Source organism: Anolis carolinensis, chromosome 5, assembly GCF_035594765.1.
Source record: "Anolis carolinensis isolate JA03-04 chromosome 5, rAnoCar3.1.pri, whole genome shotgun sequence".
NCBI lineage: Eukaryota > Metazoa > Chordata > Lepidosauria > Squamata > Dactyloidae > Anolis > Anolis carolinensis.
In genome coordinates, this window is record NC_085845.1 from 66971113 (window position 1) to 66986701 (window position 15589).

Sequence of the window (15589 nt, forward strand, 5' to 3'; positions counted from 1 at the left end):
ATGTGACAGAACAAAAGATAAATACATTATATTTTCTCAGACAGAGTGCATTAGGTGATTATATTAAACTAGCTTGTTGCTCAGCTACTTAATTGTGCGTCCCTTCATAATATTTGCTGGTAATGCAGGGTACCTCACACTGAAAATAACTTGGATAGATTGTATCTAAAATCTGAATTGATGTGGAATTTATTACTTTAATGAGTATGATTTCTTCAATTGAAAGATAAGCTGCTGCTATGGAGACATATAATGTCACTGTACTTTTTATCAGCTCTCTTCAGGACAGTGTAAATTGCTGTCTGTAATCTTAGCCGAAGAGATCTGCACAGCTATGGAGTTATACTGCCATGTTATTTTGGGGGTCGTGTTGGTGAAAAATTTCATTCATTACATGGAATTTCTTATACTGTTCCAGAAGGAAAATAAAAATAGTCCACCCTGTCTTCTACGTACAGATCTTTATAATAGCGATACCAGCTTGTTTTTATGATATTAGATTTTAATTACAGACAACTATTGCTTTGAATACTCTAATTTTGGTAGCAACAAAGGAGGCCTATTAATTTATTACAACTTCACAGTTTGTTCTTCTGGAATAAATTTGTCAATTTTAAGACTTCTTACCAGTAGTAGTTTTCTTATGAAATGATTATTTTACAGAAAAAGCTACTTTTTTTGGATAACGGCTTCCAGGATCCCTTAGCTATCATGGCTAATTACTATGTGTTGGGGCACTGTAACCTAAACAAGTGCTTTTTTCAAGTTTTCCTCCTGCTCTGTAGCACTATGTGGATAATCCTCTGTTAGTCAAAGTAAAGCAGTGTGTTCCTGCACTCCTCCTCCACCTATTCTCTATAGCCAGCTACTAAGACTCCTATCTAGTCTGACTGAAATTTCACTGATTCCTGGTTTGACATCATTATCAGTGTATATAAATTAAAAAACAAGTTTGATTTCTGAAACAAGTCAGCAAAACAATCCATATTTATTGTTGAATTATTTAGCAATCTGTATATATAAAAGTGTAATGAAATTTCGGCCTAGGACAAAACAACAAAACTACACATCCGAAAAACACTAAACTTGGCAGCACAACCCCTCATCCATGCCTCTACATTCATACAACAAAAAGAAAAGAAAAATAAAGTCCTAATTAGAGGGAGAGGAATAATTGTTTTTATCCAATTGCTGCCAGTTAGAAGGCTAAGCACCGCCCACTTGGTCTCCTAGCAACCCACTCAGCCCAGGGGACAGGCAGAGTTAGGGCTCACTTAGGCCTCTTCCACACTGCCTATAAAATACAGATTATCAGATTTTAACTGGATTATATGGCAGTGTAGACTCAAGGCCCTTCCACACAGCTATATAACCCATTTATAATGGACTTAATGTAAGGTAAAACCTTTACCCTTTACCTTAACTACCACCTATTCCTCAATACTTTTATTTCCCATACCACCATACTTGGCCACAGCAACGCGTGGCCAGGCACAGCTAGTTGATTCATAAATTAGTTTAAATACAGTCTTATAACAAGCAACTAGATTAACAGTTATGGGAGTTGAAGTCCAAAACACCTGGAGGGCCGGAGTTTACACATACCTGAGCTAGAAGATGAAGAAAGTAAAACCAAAATATGGAGACATGTCTTTTTCAAACATCAGAGAATTGGGTCTTGTTATTTTTTTTTTAAGGACACGGTTGAACTACAGTTGACCGTTAAATTATTATTGTTGTTGTTATTTTATTGTATGACACAGCAAAAAAGATAGACATGCTGGATTTCATATCACAAAATCACAAGTCGAACACTTTCCAAGCATTTAGGACTGTGTGATGTATTTTTGGATGATGTGTGCAGATCCCAGTAGGGTGGCCTTTTGCAGTTGACAGATTGTGATTTTGTCAATGTCTATTGTTTCCAAATGCCGGCTGAGATCTTTTGGCACGACACCCAGTGTGCCCATCACCACCGGGACCACCTGCACTGGTTTCTGCCAGAGTCTTTAAAGTTCAATCTTGAGGTACTGATAGCGGCTGAGTTTTTCCTGTTGTTTTTCGTCAATGCGACTGTCACCTGGGATGGCGACATCAATGATCCAAAAGTTTTTCTTTTCCACAACTGTGATGTCTGGTGTGTTGTGTTCCAGAACTTTGTCAGTCTGGATTCGGAAGTCCCACAGTATCTTTGCGTGCTCATTTTCCAATACTTTTGCAAGTTTGTGATCCCACCAGTTCTTTACTGCTGGGAGTGGTACTTGAGGCATAAGTTCCAATAAATCATTTGGGCCACATAGTTGTGCCTCTGTTTGTAGTCTGTCTGTGCGATTTTCTTACAGCAGCTGAGGATATGATCAATGGTTTCGTCAGCTTCCTTACACAGTCTGCATTTTGGGTCATCAGCTGATTTTTCGATCTTGGCCTTAATTGCATTTGTTCTGAAGCCATCAGAACAAATTATTATTATTATTATTATTATTATTATTATTATTATTATTATTATTATTATTAATTTCTATCCCACTTTTACAACAACGTATAAAATTCATACAAATACATCCGACCACAATACATAATCAGTTAAAGCATCATATCCTGATATAAAAACCCAATTAACATATCAAATAAAACAATTAAAAAACTTACAGCAAGCACCATTTAAAGGCTACTGAAGTTATTTGTCAAGTATTATCAAAATATTTACCATGCTGTCTGAGGAATTCTAGAAATTACAGTTTAAGAAAATAAAGTTTCCAAACTCAGTAAAACCTAACTTGACAATTTGGGCTTTGTGAAGGAAGAGAGAGGACCCAGAATTATGCGAGCCTAAGGCTTCATTTGGGCTTTTCAGGTGTTTGTCGACTAAATGTCTAAAATCTGGTACAAATTCAGTCCCCCTTAATCGAAATGCTTTGGATCAGAGGTTTTTCAGGTTTTAGATTTCCCCCCCAGTTTCTGGAATTACCTGTATTTGTATATACATAATGAATGAGGGATGGGGGAAAGGGGACTAGTTTCATATTCAGCTCCCACTGAGTTCTTTCTCGTGGATCTCCAATTCCACAACTGTTAGAAATTGACATATGCAGAATTTTTAAAATTATTAAAGCCAATGTTTATGTATTGAAGCCAAAACTCTGAACCAGTGATTTGGCCTTGTTGTTTCCCACACTCCCAAGTTCTTCCTTATTACTTACAAGTGTACTATTATAGAGTTTTGAAATGTTAATTTTCAAGAATCTTCTAGTTAGTTGAGTTCCAATCCAAATACAGTAGAGTCTCACTTATCCAAGCTAAACGGGCCGGCAGAAGCTTGGATAAGCAAATATCTTGGATAATAAGGAGGGATTAAGAAAAAGCCTATTAAACATCAAATTAGGTTATGATTTTACAAATTAAGCACCAAAACTTCATGTTATACAACAAATTTGACAGAAAAAGTAGTTCAATACTTAGTAATGTTATGTTGTAATTACTGTATTTACGAATTTAGCACCAAAATATCACGATATATTGAAAACATTGACTACAAAAATGGCTTGGATTATCCAGAGGCTTGGATAAGCGAGGCTTGGATTAGTGAGACTCTACTGTACATAAGTTTTCCAAACTTTTCTATTAGTTAGAGAGCAGAAATGATGGATTTCCTTTTTTTGTAGGTACCAGATTGTAGTGGAAATAGTCCAGGCAACCACTATCAGCAGCTTTCCACAGATGAAGCGCCAAAAAGGTAAGCTGTCTCTTTCTACCATGTTTCCCCGAAAATAAGACAGTGTCTTATATTAATTTTTGCTCCCAAAGATGCTCTAGGTCTTATTTTCAGGGGATGTCTTATTTTTCCATGAAAAAGAATTCACTTTTATTGTTGAACAAAAAAAGGAACATTTATTATATACTGTACAGTAGTTGTCATCACAAACCAGCATAACCAAACTGTGAATCCTATCAAAAATTTCTTGTTACTACCATTATTTCCATGTACAACACTCTATAGTACCTACATTTACCGATCCTGCATGCTCTGGTGTTCTCTTTGGCGGGCATGCTTCCAAATAAAAACTTTGCTTGCTCTTACTTTCGGGAGAGGCCTTATATTTAGTAATTCAGCAAAACCTCTACTAGGTCTTATTTTCTGGGGATGTCTTATTTTAGGGGAAACAGGGTAGCAAGTATTATTCATATGGTCATTTAAAATCAACTTTTGGTGGGTTAATGCAAATGAGCATGCAGAGCTATTTGGATTCCAGAAAATCAAATATTTCTTATCCTGTTTAGTATTTTTGTAAAAGGACAATCGGTAATTGTTGTAACATTGCCAACTGTCATTTGTCTGTTTAAAAGTTGATATTTACCTGCTCAGGACTGCATTATAGAAACCCACTTGACATTCCAAATAACACTTTTAATTGTTAGGTAGGGTTTGAGGGATCAATGAGAACCATTGATTTTTAGGAGCTGATAAGAGTGACCTAGGAATAAGGATAGAGATATATCCTAAGATATGAGTTTATATGACCTGCTGGATTCTGTGAATTAATATTAAGTCGAACACAGACTGGCTCTGACTTTGGCTCGAAACTGCCCCTTGTTGTAATGGTCACATGGTTTTAATTGTTTTAATTTGATTTGGATACCGGCTTTTAATTGTGTTTTATTTTTGGTTTTACTACATGTTGTATTATATGTGGCATTTAATTCTGCCATTGTGTAAGACCGCTCTGAGTCCCCCTGGGGGAGAAGAGAGGTATATTAAATAAATATAAGTAGAGCGGTAGTGCCTTACTTTCAGGCTATTGTCATTCAGTTCCCTAGCTCTCTGTGCCAAGGTTTTTGTCAACATCAAGGAGACCTGAAACGTGCTGTCTTTCCTGAAAACTGAGGTTCTCAAAATGCCAACCTTTTCACCACTTCCTTATAATCATGTGTATGTAGTACTGTCCAGTCATACATTGTCTTTATGGTCCTGTACAATATATGTTTAGACCATGTTGTGTTGTTACTAAAATGTTTAGAATTGTGTGCTTCTATATGAAAAACAAATTCCTAAGTCTTTGCAAAAGTTCTGAAACCCACTGCTGTGTACTGCTCTTTAGTTTTCCGGCAATACAAAAAAATATAAGAAATAGGTGTTTAAAAAATATGAGTCATTTAAGGTTTCCATTGTGGTTTACAGGAAGGCTGGATTGTGATTAGTTATGTTGAGTTGCTAAAACAAGATTATTTTCTAAAATGTAGACGATTCCAGTTTGAAATATTGGATAGTGGTCTTTTACTAATTTTTGAAACTATATACATTACAAAATGGGTGCGTGCTTTCTTTGTCATCACACAAGTATTTAAGGGAGAGTACCAAGTCAAAATAACTACTATAGATTGAGTATTCCTGATCTGAAATATTTGAGACCAGATTTTTAAAAATAGATTTTGGATTTTTTGGTGGAATTTTTGAACACCTGTATTTGAATATGCATAGTGAATGAGGTGGGCGGTGGGTGGGACAAATAGATTATTGTTTTATGAAACTTAGTTTGCATGTCACCTCGGCAGACTATTCTACTTCTATGAAGAAGCGATGGGTTCATTAAAGTGGATCTGAAAGATGTTTGCTTTCGTATTTCCATCCTCGGTTCACAATGTTGTTTCCTGAGAGTTATGTTAGGCAATTCAGCTTTCAGTTCTACTATTTGTTTTAGGGATGACAGTAGGTGGCACAGTATGTCTATGGTGGCAGCCTAGATTAGAATTGCCGACATAATAATAATACATCAACATATGGTTGCTTGTAGCTCCAATTAAATAATGCACATACATAGACATCTATTAAATGTTGCTGCTTTTCAGAGATGTTGCAGTCTTTCAAGTATCAGCTTAATCCTGTTCTTGTTTCGCAAGAGAAGTCTTGGTTTCAGCATCAGGATATGCTAAGCTGCCAGTGGAGTCTGCTTGCTGCCTTGTCTGCTACATCTGTCAGATCTATCAATTAGGATTTCTTTAAACAAAACATATTCAAACCACCCTAGAATTCACGAAGACAAGATTCTGAGTTAGACCCCTGCTTTGCAAGTATTTTTTTCTTTGCTGGAAATAGAAGACTGGCCTATGGTTACTGATACTGATTATGGAGCCTGATGTTCACTTTCACATCCTCCAGTATTGATCAGCACTATTTAGTTTATTAGAAATATAAACTGGGGTCTAAGATTAGTTTTGGAGACATAATGCCCACATCTTTTAAGGTCTCTATTACCAATAAGTATTCAGAACATTAAAATTCAGTCTGCTTCAGATGAGCCTACTTTTTTGGTTATCTCCCAAGTCAGTTTAATTATGTTGGGATTTTTCTAAACCTAAAGCACTCCATTAAAAATTCACTGCATTTACAAAGTTAGCCATCTTGGGGCATAATATGTTATTAGCACTATAAAAATGCTTACACGACATCATATGCCATGGTTGGGATGGCTGGCTTTGTATGGTCGAAATACTTCAATATCTTGCTGAGTTACCATACTGCATTATCTCAGGGATAAGGATGATTTTTATTTGATTTAAATTTATAAATTAGTCCATATCATGGGTTTAAGCTAGATAGGAGTAATCTTGCCAAAAGCAGAACTGAGACAAAGCAATAAAAAGAAAGTTAATTAATATTTAATTGACTATTCTGTAATTAGGGTTTTATATTATTTCATGTTCTGTTCTGGCAGAAGAATAATTTTCTACAATTGTATCTTTTTGTTCTGGTTTTCACCATACATTTATCTTCTATTACTGAAGTCTTTGGAATGAAACCAAGATTCTGAAATACGTGGTGTCCTGACATTCTGCAGTGTCTTATTTTTATATTTTTGCATCCAGCTTTGCAAATCTGTCCTAGAACCTAGAATTGGCCTTTAAAAAAAAACAAAAAAAAAAGTTGAAGCAAATGTGTCACTGGTTCTGTGGGGGGGGGGGAGGGGGGAATTACCTTATATACTCGAAGATAAGGCGAGTTTTTCAGCCTTTTTTATGAGCTGAAAAAGCCTCCCCCGGCTTATAATGGGGTCAAGGTGAAGCCCACGGAGCCTGGAGGCCGTTGCTTGCAATATATGATATATCTCTCATCTTACCCTCCCTTATCAGTGTTTACTTTTCCAAAGCCTCCCTCACTCTTAACCAAGGGAATGTTTTGAAAAGGGAAAGAAGCCCTTGCAAGTCAAGAAGATTAATAATATATATATACCCATTAATCTTATAAAAGCATTTTCCCCTGAAATATTTATTAATCTCTGCTACAGATATATGGGCATTTCCCCCTGCAAGCCGTTACAATCCCTATGTTCCTTTATATTTGTATCTATCTATATACATTAATTTTATATATGAATTTTCACCTCACATGTTTGCAAGTCTTTGCAAATCCTATACAGATATAATTATCTATATATAGAGAGATGTCTAGATAGATATACATGACTATACATATATAGGGCTTGCAAATATTGCAGGGGAAATGCACACACACTCAGATTTCTAGATAGATATAAACATAAATATATAGAGCTTGCAAATATTGCAGGAGGGAAATGCACATATATAGAGAGAGGATTTACAAACATTTCAGGGGAAATGCATATGTGAAATTAGTATATATAATTATAGCTCTGTAATAGAGCTCTGCATTGTTTATGTAGGCATTGAATGCTTGCCTGTTACTATGTTGGAAGCTGGTCTGAGTCCCCATGGGGAGATAGGGCAGTGTACAGATGAAGTTGTTGTTGTTGTTGTTGTTGTTGTTGTTATTAAATTATTATTAATACCATATTTTTTGACCCTACTTTTCCACTTACAGAGCTAGTTTACTGTTTTTCTTTGAAATGCGGTAAATATTAAAAAAACTTTTAACCTACTGATGCCTCAATATAATTTCATTAGGATCTATTTTCATTTTGAAATTTACCAGTAGTTGCTGCATTTTCCACCCTCAGCTTATACTCAAGTCAATAAGTTTCCCCAGTTTTTTGTGGTAAAATTAGGTGCCTCGGCTTATATTAGGGTCGGCTTATACTCGAGTATATATGGTAGATTGCTTCTAAATAGAAACTTTACTGAACACAAGTGTTGTACGCATATTATGCAGTATTTTGCCTCTTATCCTGTCTTAAGTTTCCGTTCACTTGATGTCCAACTTAACGGGCGGTTGTGGTTTGGGGAACAGGAGGCAAGCATGATGCTCTCCTTAAGTTAATTAGCTGTTGGTGGTTGACTTCAAAATATCTTGCTGCTCTTTCATTGGCTGACAAGTATTACATTCATCCAGCAAGGGTAACCGGATAAAGCTTCCATTCTGGTTGGGTGATGATGTTTAAAGAGATTAGGATATTTCCTCCACCTCACTCTGTTTCATTCTTTGTCTCACCCAGCTTCCCTTTGTCTTTGAGGCTTTGTTTTGGGTTTGATTCTTGACTTGTCACAACTGTGGGGTGGTGGTATGGATCATGGATCCAGCAAGGGGGGAAACTTGTTGACTTGTGCACTGGTCAAATAGAGGGTCTCACTAGGCACTTGGGGGTGGGGGTTGGCTGTATACTGGCACAGATTTGGGCCAAGCTGGGAGGGGGGGGGGCTGGTGGCTGAGAAATCACAGTTGGGACAGTCCATCTGGTCATCTGCTGCCATCCCTACAGTATCTAGCATCTGTGCCAGAGTGCGGTGCATTGGTCAACATGCAGGTTGGTTGATGCCTTGTTCCAGACCCATGTACACAGCTGCAACTGAAATAAGTTGCGGCCTTTTTTTCCTCTAGTGCTATGGTGTTGTATTGACTATTGTACTAATATGCAAAGCAGATTTCACACCAAATACAGCAACCAAATTTCAACTGCTAAAACTGAACTGAAATTTTAGTTTGAAGAATATTTTCATCTGGCAAAACTGATCTGTTGGCAAGCTGTCATCTAGTAAAATTGATATTGTCGATGACTGTAACCTCTGTGGTTTGGTTTGATGCTATAAGATTAAACCTGACCATAACTCTGGACAGCCAATGAATCATCTGATCTTGGAATATTATTCTAAGACACTTTTAAAATGTATTTACAATTGATTGGTCTTCCAGCAAGTGCCCTCTGCAGTTCTGAATGGTTGCTATGGAGACATCTTTTGCAATGAGTGTTGCTTATTTGCAGAGGACATTCTTCACTGTTTAATTCAGTATTCTGTCTATAAGGTGATAAAAACATATTCCACTCCCTCTAAGTTGCCTCTTCATTTTCACCTCAGAATTTCCATACATACAATTTTTTAAAATGCCAGCTAGACAGTGATTGTTGAGAATGAAACACTTTTGTATATTGACAGTTCAGAGACTGCAGCAGACATATCTATATGGTATGTATGAGGTTGGCTTAGTTTAAGGATGTCTATTTTTAAACATGCTTAATCATATCGCATACATATATATGATTGAGACTGATACATTAATGCAGATCTTTTAAAATTCACAATTCCCAGAAATTTTATTATTTATCACACATCATTTGCACATCTGATACCTGTTTATGCCCCCAAAATAAGGAAGAAACACATTCTGGGAATTATATTTCCTGGCTGCCTAGAGTTAGTTTTTACTTGCCACAGGTAAGTGACTACTTTCAAGCACAGTATTTATATTATTAATGAGTGTTGATCTAATTTACTTTACTTTTAAAGTATGAGTTTATGGAGACTGGCAAAATTTTAGCCAGCCCAGATCTGTTTGTTGGAATTACCGGGGTACAGCATCATCTAATCTTACGAAATGTGTCAACTGGTATCTTGTCAGGTCTTTGCGGTGGGCAGCTTTAGAGCACATTTTTAACGTACATTTGGTACTGTGAGAGGTTCCAGAATTCTGCATACTGTGGCAAGTATAGGTATATGTTTGGAGACAGACAGCTCAGTAAACCAAGTATTCAAAATTAATTATGTTATAAATAACCTTTGCCATCTTGGCCACAATGTTTCAAAAATTATATGTTGAAATACTAACTATTCCTCTTTTTTGAAAAAAAATAATCTTTTAAAACTGTTTGTTATAGAAAGTAAAGGCAAAGAGACTGCTGCAATGAAAGCTGACCATCTTAGAGCAAGAAACATGAAGAGGTATATTAATCAACTAACTGTAGCGAAAAAGCAGTGCGAAAAGCGAATACGGCTTTTAGGAGGTCCTAGTTATGACCAGTCAGAAGATGGCACATTTGAAGATAGTGACAGCCCTCAAACCCAGAAGGTAAGGGTATCTTGTGTGCATATCAGGGAGGGAAAGACAGTTGGACGTTTAAAATCTTTTCCTGCCATAAACATATGGACCACAGTGCTCGTGCTGTGCCCTGAAAGTCCTTTTTGATGTTCCTCTTAGGGAAGTATAGAATATTTTCTTCCTACAGGGTCCTAAAAGGCTGGAAATCTGTGGCTGTTTGGGTGATATGAATTTGATGCTAAGGCTCATAGTAGGAGTGGCAGCAGTATGGAAGGATTCTCCAGCATTGACTGCTCTATATAAAACACATGCTCTTCAGACTTTGAAAGGTGCCTGTGCTGCTCCTTTGATTCAGGCACATTAAAGGGTTGGTAGCTTTTGTTATCACGCTTGAAACACATAACCTTATGCACACCTGCAAACTGCTTTCCTGTGTTCAGGGAACACATATTTCTAGAATGCCTCTGGCTGAGGAAACGATAGCTCAAGTGTTAAGGTTTTCTCTCTGTGTCACTATATTTGTTCTGCTTTTTTGACTGTTATGATTCACCGGCTTGCCATATCCAGAGTTCGCCGTCAGGCCCTCAATTGGTTCAACTCATTTCTCCGAAACCAGAGCCAGTGCATGGAGTATATGGATCAAGTCTCTGAAAGATCTTTCCTCCTATGTGGGGTACCCCAAGGTGCAATTCTCTCCCCTCTTCTCTTCAACATCTACGTTAGACCACTTGCTAGTTTGGCTCGGAGTTTTGGCCTAGATTGCTATCAATATGCAGACGACACCAAACTCCTTCTGCGCTTGGAGCCTGGAGCAACGTCAATACCAGACAATTTCACCTTATGTCTGGAGGCTCTGTCGAACTGGCTACGTGCTAGTAGACTGAAGGTGAACCTGGCGAAGACTGAGATTCTCTGGCATGGCCGCTCGATTGGCCTGACCCATTTGCTACCCACCTTCAATGGGGTGGCAATCTATCTGATGAGGCTCTGGCAACAGTCATCCATGCCACGGCTGGACTGTTGCAACGCCCTGTATGTTGGCCTTCCAATGTCTACGACCCGAAAGTTCTGTATTGTTCAGAATGCGGCAGCCAGGCTACTCACAAGAACACCCATGAAATGCCATATAACACCAGTGCTGCAGCATTTGCATTGGCTTCCAACTGATTACCGTGGTCTATATAAGATGCTAGTTCTGACCTTTAAAATTCTTTACGGCCAGGGCCCATCGTACCTTAGGGACCGTCTCTCCTTCTCCCATCATCGGAGGTCGCAACGATCATCCTAACGCGACTTACTTTATATACCGGGTCCTAGAGAAGTGCACTTGGAAAGGACCAGATGCAGAGCTTTTTCTATTTCTGCCCCTGCCTTATGGAATGCCTTGCCGCCATTTATTTATTTATTTACAGTATTTATATTCCGCCCTTCTCACCCCGAAGGGGACTCAGGGCGGATTACAATGAACACATATATGGCAAACATTCAATGCCAACAGACAAACAACATTCAGTTTTTTAGACAGACACAGAGGCATTTTTTTAAACATCTTTCCAGCTTCACGATTCCGGCCACAGGGGGAGCTGTTGCTTCACCGTGCATTGGTGGCTGTTCTTCCTCTTCTTTTCCTCGTGAGCAGTTTTATGGTGTTGTAGATTAGTTAAATTAGCCTCCCGCATAAAGCGTCCCTAAATTTTCCCTACTTGACAGATGCAACTGTCTTTCGGGGCTGCTAGGTCAATAGCAAGCCGGGGCTATTTTTTTTTTTTTAATGGTCGGAGGCTTAACCCGACCCGGGCTTCGAACTCATGACCTCTCGGTCAGTAGTGATTTATAGCAGCTGGTTACTAGCCAGCTGCGCCACAGCCCGGCCCCTATATGAGAGCCATGCGAGATTTAGGGCCTTTTACCCTAGCACTTAAGACCTGGCTTTTTACTAGAGCTTTTGATCTATGTTAATTTTATCAATATTTGTATGTATATATTTTTATCCTTTACAATTTAGCTTGTAAATCGCCTAGAGCATTTTGGATGGAGAGTGATTAATAAGTAATTAAATGATGAGGATGATGATGATGATGATGTTAGAGATGCACAGAACTGCTTCTAGGCATTTTCCAAAATTCTGAAGAACATACTAAATTAGAAACATAGTCTTGTTTGTGGTGGTACCATCTTCATTTCCAGCATTTCTAGGGAGAAGTATTTGTAGAAAATACTTTTTTTTTGAGGCAGAGGAAAACAAAACCTGAATTTTTAAAATTAACTGGGAAGACTGTGGTGAGCCAAAAAAAAAAAAAACTGTATGTGTTGCAGGAGTAGAGTTGATCCTAATAGCTGGAAAATTGAAAATAGCAAGAAAATAATATGTTATTATTCTCCGCTGAAACAGGAGGAGGAACAAAGTTGTTAAAATCAAGCTAAATCCAAAAAAAGGTGTAGGAGAGGGGCATTCAGTCATGGAATGAGCCCCTGGGTATTGCTGTATTTGTCTGAAATTTGCCTTTCAGTGGCTATTTATTCTATCTGTTCAAAAAGTATAAGACAGTTACAAACTTAGAACCAGGAACACAAAAAAGATCAGGGTGATGTAAACTTTGTGATTTCTGGGTAAACAAGGGAAGGACTATTGTATTTTCTTTCATAACAATGTGACCAGAGGGGTTACATTTTAAGTAGAGTTTAATGCACCGGCTTGCATTATGTAATGTGCAGTTCTTTAGCTACTGCATTCTGCTCCTGGAAGAATTATGTGCTTAAGGTTTCTTCATTCCGTGTAGGCAAATGTAACATCCCTGAGGGAATAGATGTTCTCCGTTGGACCAGATTCTGGGATTACCAACATGAAAATAAGCCATTTGTACAGCATCTTATTGAACATGCATGGTTAATTTATCAATGTACCAAGAATGCATAATAACTGTAAAGCTGAAACACTTCTATTCGCTGATAGAAGTCAAAATTCCTCACAATCTAAGGTTCCCCAAGTTACAACAATATAGCTCTTTGGACCAAAAATTAATCTGGGTGGATGGACTGCTTTGTTCTGTCAGCATGAGAACTGCAGTGTGCTTCTACTGAGATTATGCATAGGCTTCTCTCTGTATTCTCAAGAGTGCTGTGAGAAATCCAAGCTGGGAAACCAATTGTTTTCTTTAGGAAAAAGGAGATTCTGTTTGCCTGTGGAGAGACAAAAATAACGTTTTTTCTATGAGATAGCTTCAGAATATGAGCTAAGTAGGACAGAACCAGGTAATTTCTACATTGTGTTGTCGAAGGCTCTCATGGCCAGGATCACAGGGTTGTTGTGTGTCTTTCGGGCTGTGTGGCCATGTTCCAGAAGCATTCTCTCCTGACGTTTCGCCCACATCTATGGCAGGCATCCTCAGAGGTTGTGAGGTACCTTTGAATGCTTCTGGAACATGGCCACACAGCCCGAAAGACACACAACAACCCAATTTCTACATTGATTTATAACTGGAGGTTTGCCTGCCAAGTATCAACTAAACTGAGTTGCTGTGAGTTTTCCGGGCTGTATGGCCATGTTTCAGAAGCATTCCCTCCTGATGTTTCGCCCATATCTATGGCAGGCATTCTCAGAGGTTATGAGGTTTGTTGGCAACCAGGCAAGAGGGGTTGATATAACTGTGGCATGTCCAGGGTGGGAGCAAGAACTTGTGGCTGTTGGAGGCAAGTGTGAATGTTGCAATTGGCCACCCTAATTAGTTTTTGAATAGCCTTGCAATTTCAAAGACTGCCTATTTCCTGCCTGGGGGAATCACAACTAAAGTATGTGAGAGGCCTACCTCCTAAGATGTAGATTTTTCATTACTTGTACTTAAAATACCTTTCTTTTCCATTTCAAGTCTGGAACTTTTGATGTGTGTTAATGGAGTAATGTGCAAAGATATAAAGAATTTGTATTTCAGACTTAATTCTACTGCCTCATTAGCAGTTTTTTTTTGGGGGGGGGGGGGAGGGAGGTTGGCTTTTCTTAGCTCTGTTAACCTGTTGACAGGTTGCCTTCTGTTTCCAGGCTGCATTTTATCCATGTTGAAATAGCTGTCAGACATACTTATTTTATTGCATTATGTTCTCAATTCATTCCGATTTCAGAAATTTTTGTTTTGGTACTTAGACATGCACTTGGTGTTTCTTGTTAAATTTTGATGCTGCAGTTTGGTTTGGTAGCAAGTTAAATTGCTGCCATCTTTGTTGCTACCACTTTCCCTGCTGTTTTTGTTTAGAAAAACAATTAAGTTTGATTATTCTGGAATTGCTATTGCAAATCACATCAAGTATTCATTCATATACCAAAGGTTGAAGAGACAAATGTTTGAAATAAATAATTAAGAGTGAGTCACTGTGACAGGAAAATTGAGAAAAAATTGTGGCCGAGCTAAGTGCAGTTCACTATTCTTCTCTGATTCTGAAGCTGCTTGACATTAAAAAGCTTAAAGGGATACCAACTCTAAAATTAGATCCTCTCTCTGGTACACTAGTGGTAGACATTCACGTGACAGGATTCTCGCACGTGTCCCAGCATAGCTGTCTGCTTTTAGGTTAATGCTGGACATTAATGGTACTGAAGTATCTGAGGCCTGCAAACATTTCAACTTTGTTCAAGGACTTCATAATGAGTATTCAAAGGCCTATCTAGCAAATATTGATGTGTGTGTGTATCTGTCTATCTTTCTATGGATGTATCTAGGTTTGATTATTGCAATTCTAAACATTTACTTAGATGCAGATTATACTGTTTTGTATGGGGTCTATTTCTGCAATGTATGTGGTGGGGATTGCTAAGCTAGGCTGACCTAATAAAAGTAATAAAATAGCTAATAGTTTTGTGTCTATGCTAGTGAAAATTTAAAAATAGACAGACAGATAGATCTCTTTTGAGCTAATGAAGTGATAACTGTTAAATTACGGAATCTATATTCTACTTCGATATTACAGTATTTCAACCCCCCCCCCTTTTTTTTTTTGGTCTGTGCTGTTACTTATATGCCCTTGGTTTTAGCTTTTTCCTTTGGGGATTTAGAAGCATCTAATTAGGATCAGTGGGGCTGAGCTATTTAAACAAGTGGATGAAATATATAGTAGCTGAACTTATTTTGTTTAAGCCGGTTCATGGAGAGAATTATTGGGAGAAAGGGAATTTTATACTTCCTTCCTTATTAGAACAGCAATCCTGATAATTGATAATCTGATATCTATAGGGTTGACATAATTAGCTCAGCTTTTAAGAATTAGGTTTACAAAAACTTTTATCAGTGATTTTAATGGGAATTGACTGGATTAGACCTGGGGTATAGATTATGACCCGTTAGGATCACAACCTAATGGGAAGGCAGAGTTTATTTG

General features: G+C 37.9%; 1 protein-coding gene across 3 annotated transcripts in view; it reads left to right on the forward strand.

Annotated features, from left to right (window-relative positions):
• snx25 (sorting nexin 25) overlaps positions 1 to 15589 on the forward strand; it is a 70557-nt gene that overhangs the window by 24992 nt on the left and 29976 nt on the right. For all 3 annotated transcript variants that reach the window (XR_010006419.1, XM_062981415.1, XM_008111812.2), the window contains exons 6-7: positions 3663 to 3733; positions 10062 to 10252. Coding sequence is in view for 2 of the 3 variants with exons in the window: in XM_062981415.1 (XP_062837485.1) it covers positions 3663 to 3733; positions 10062 to 10252 (262 nt within the window). In the remaining variant the exon portion in view is untranslated. The remainder of the gene's footprint in view (positions 1 to 3662; positions 3734 to 10061; positions 10253 to 15589) is intronic.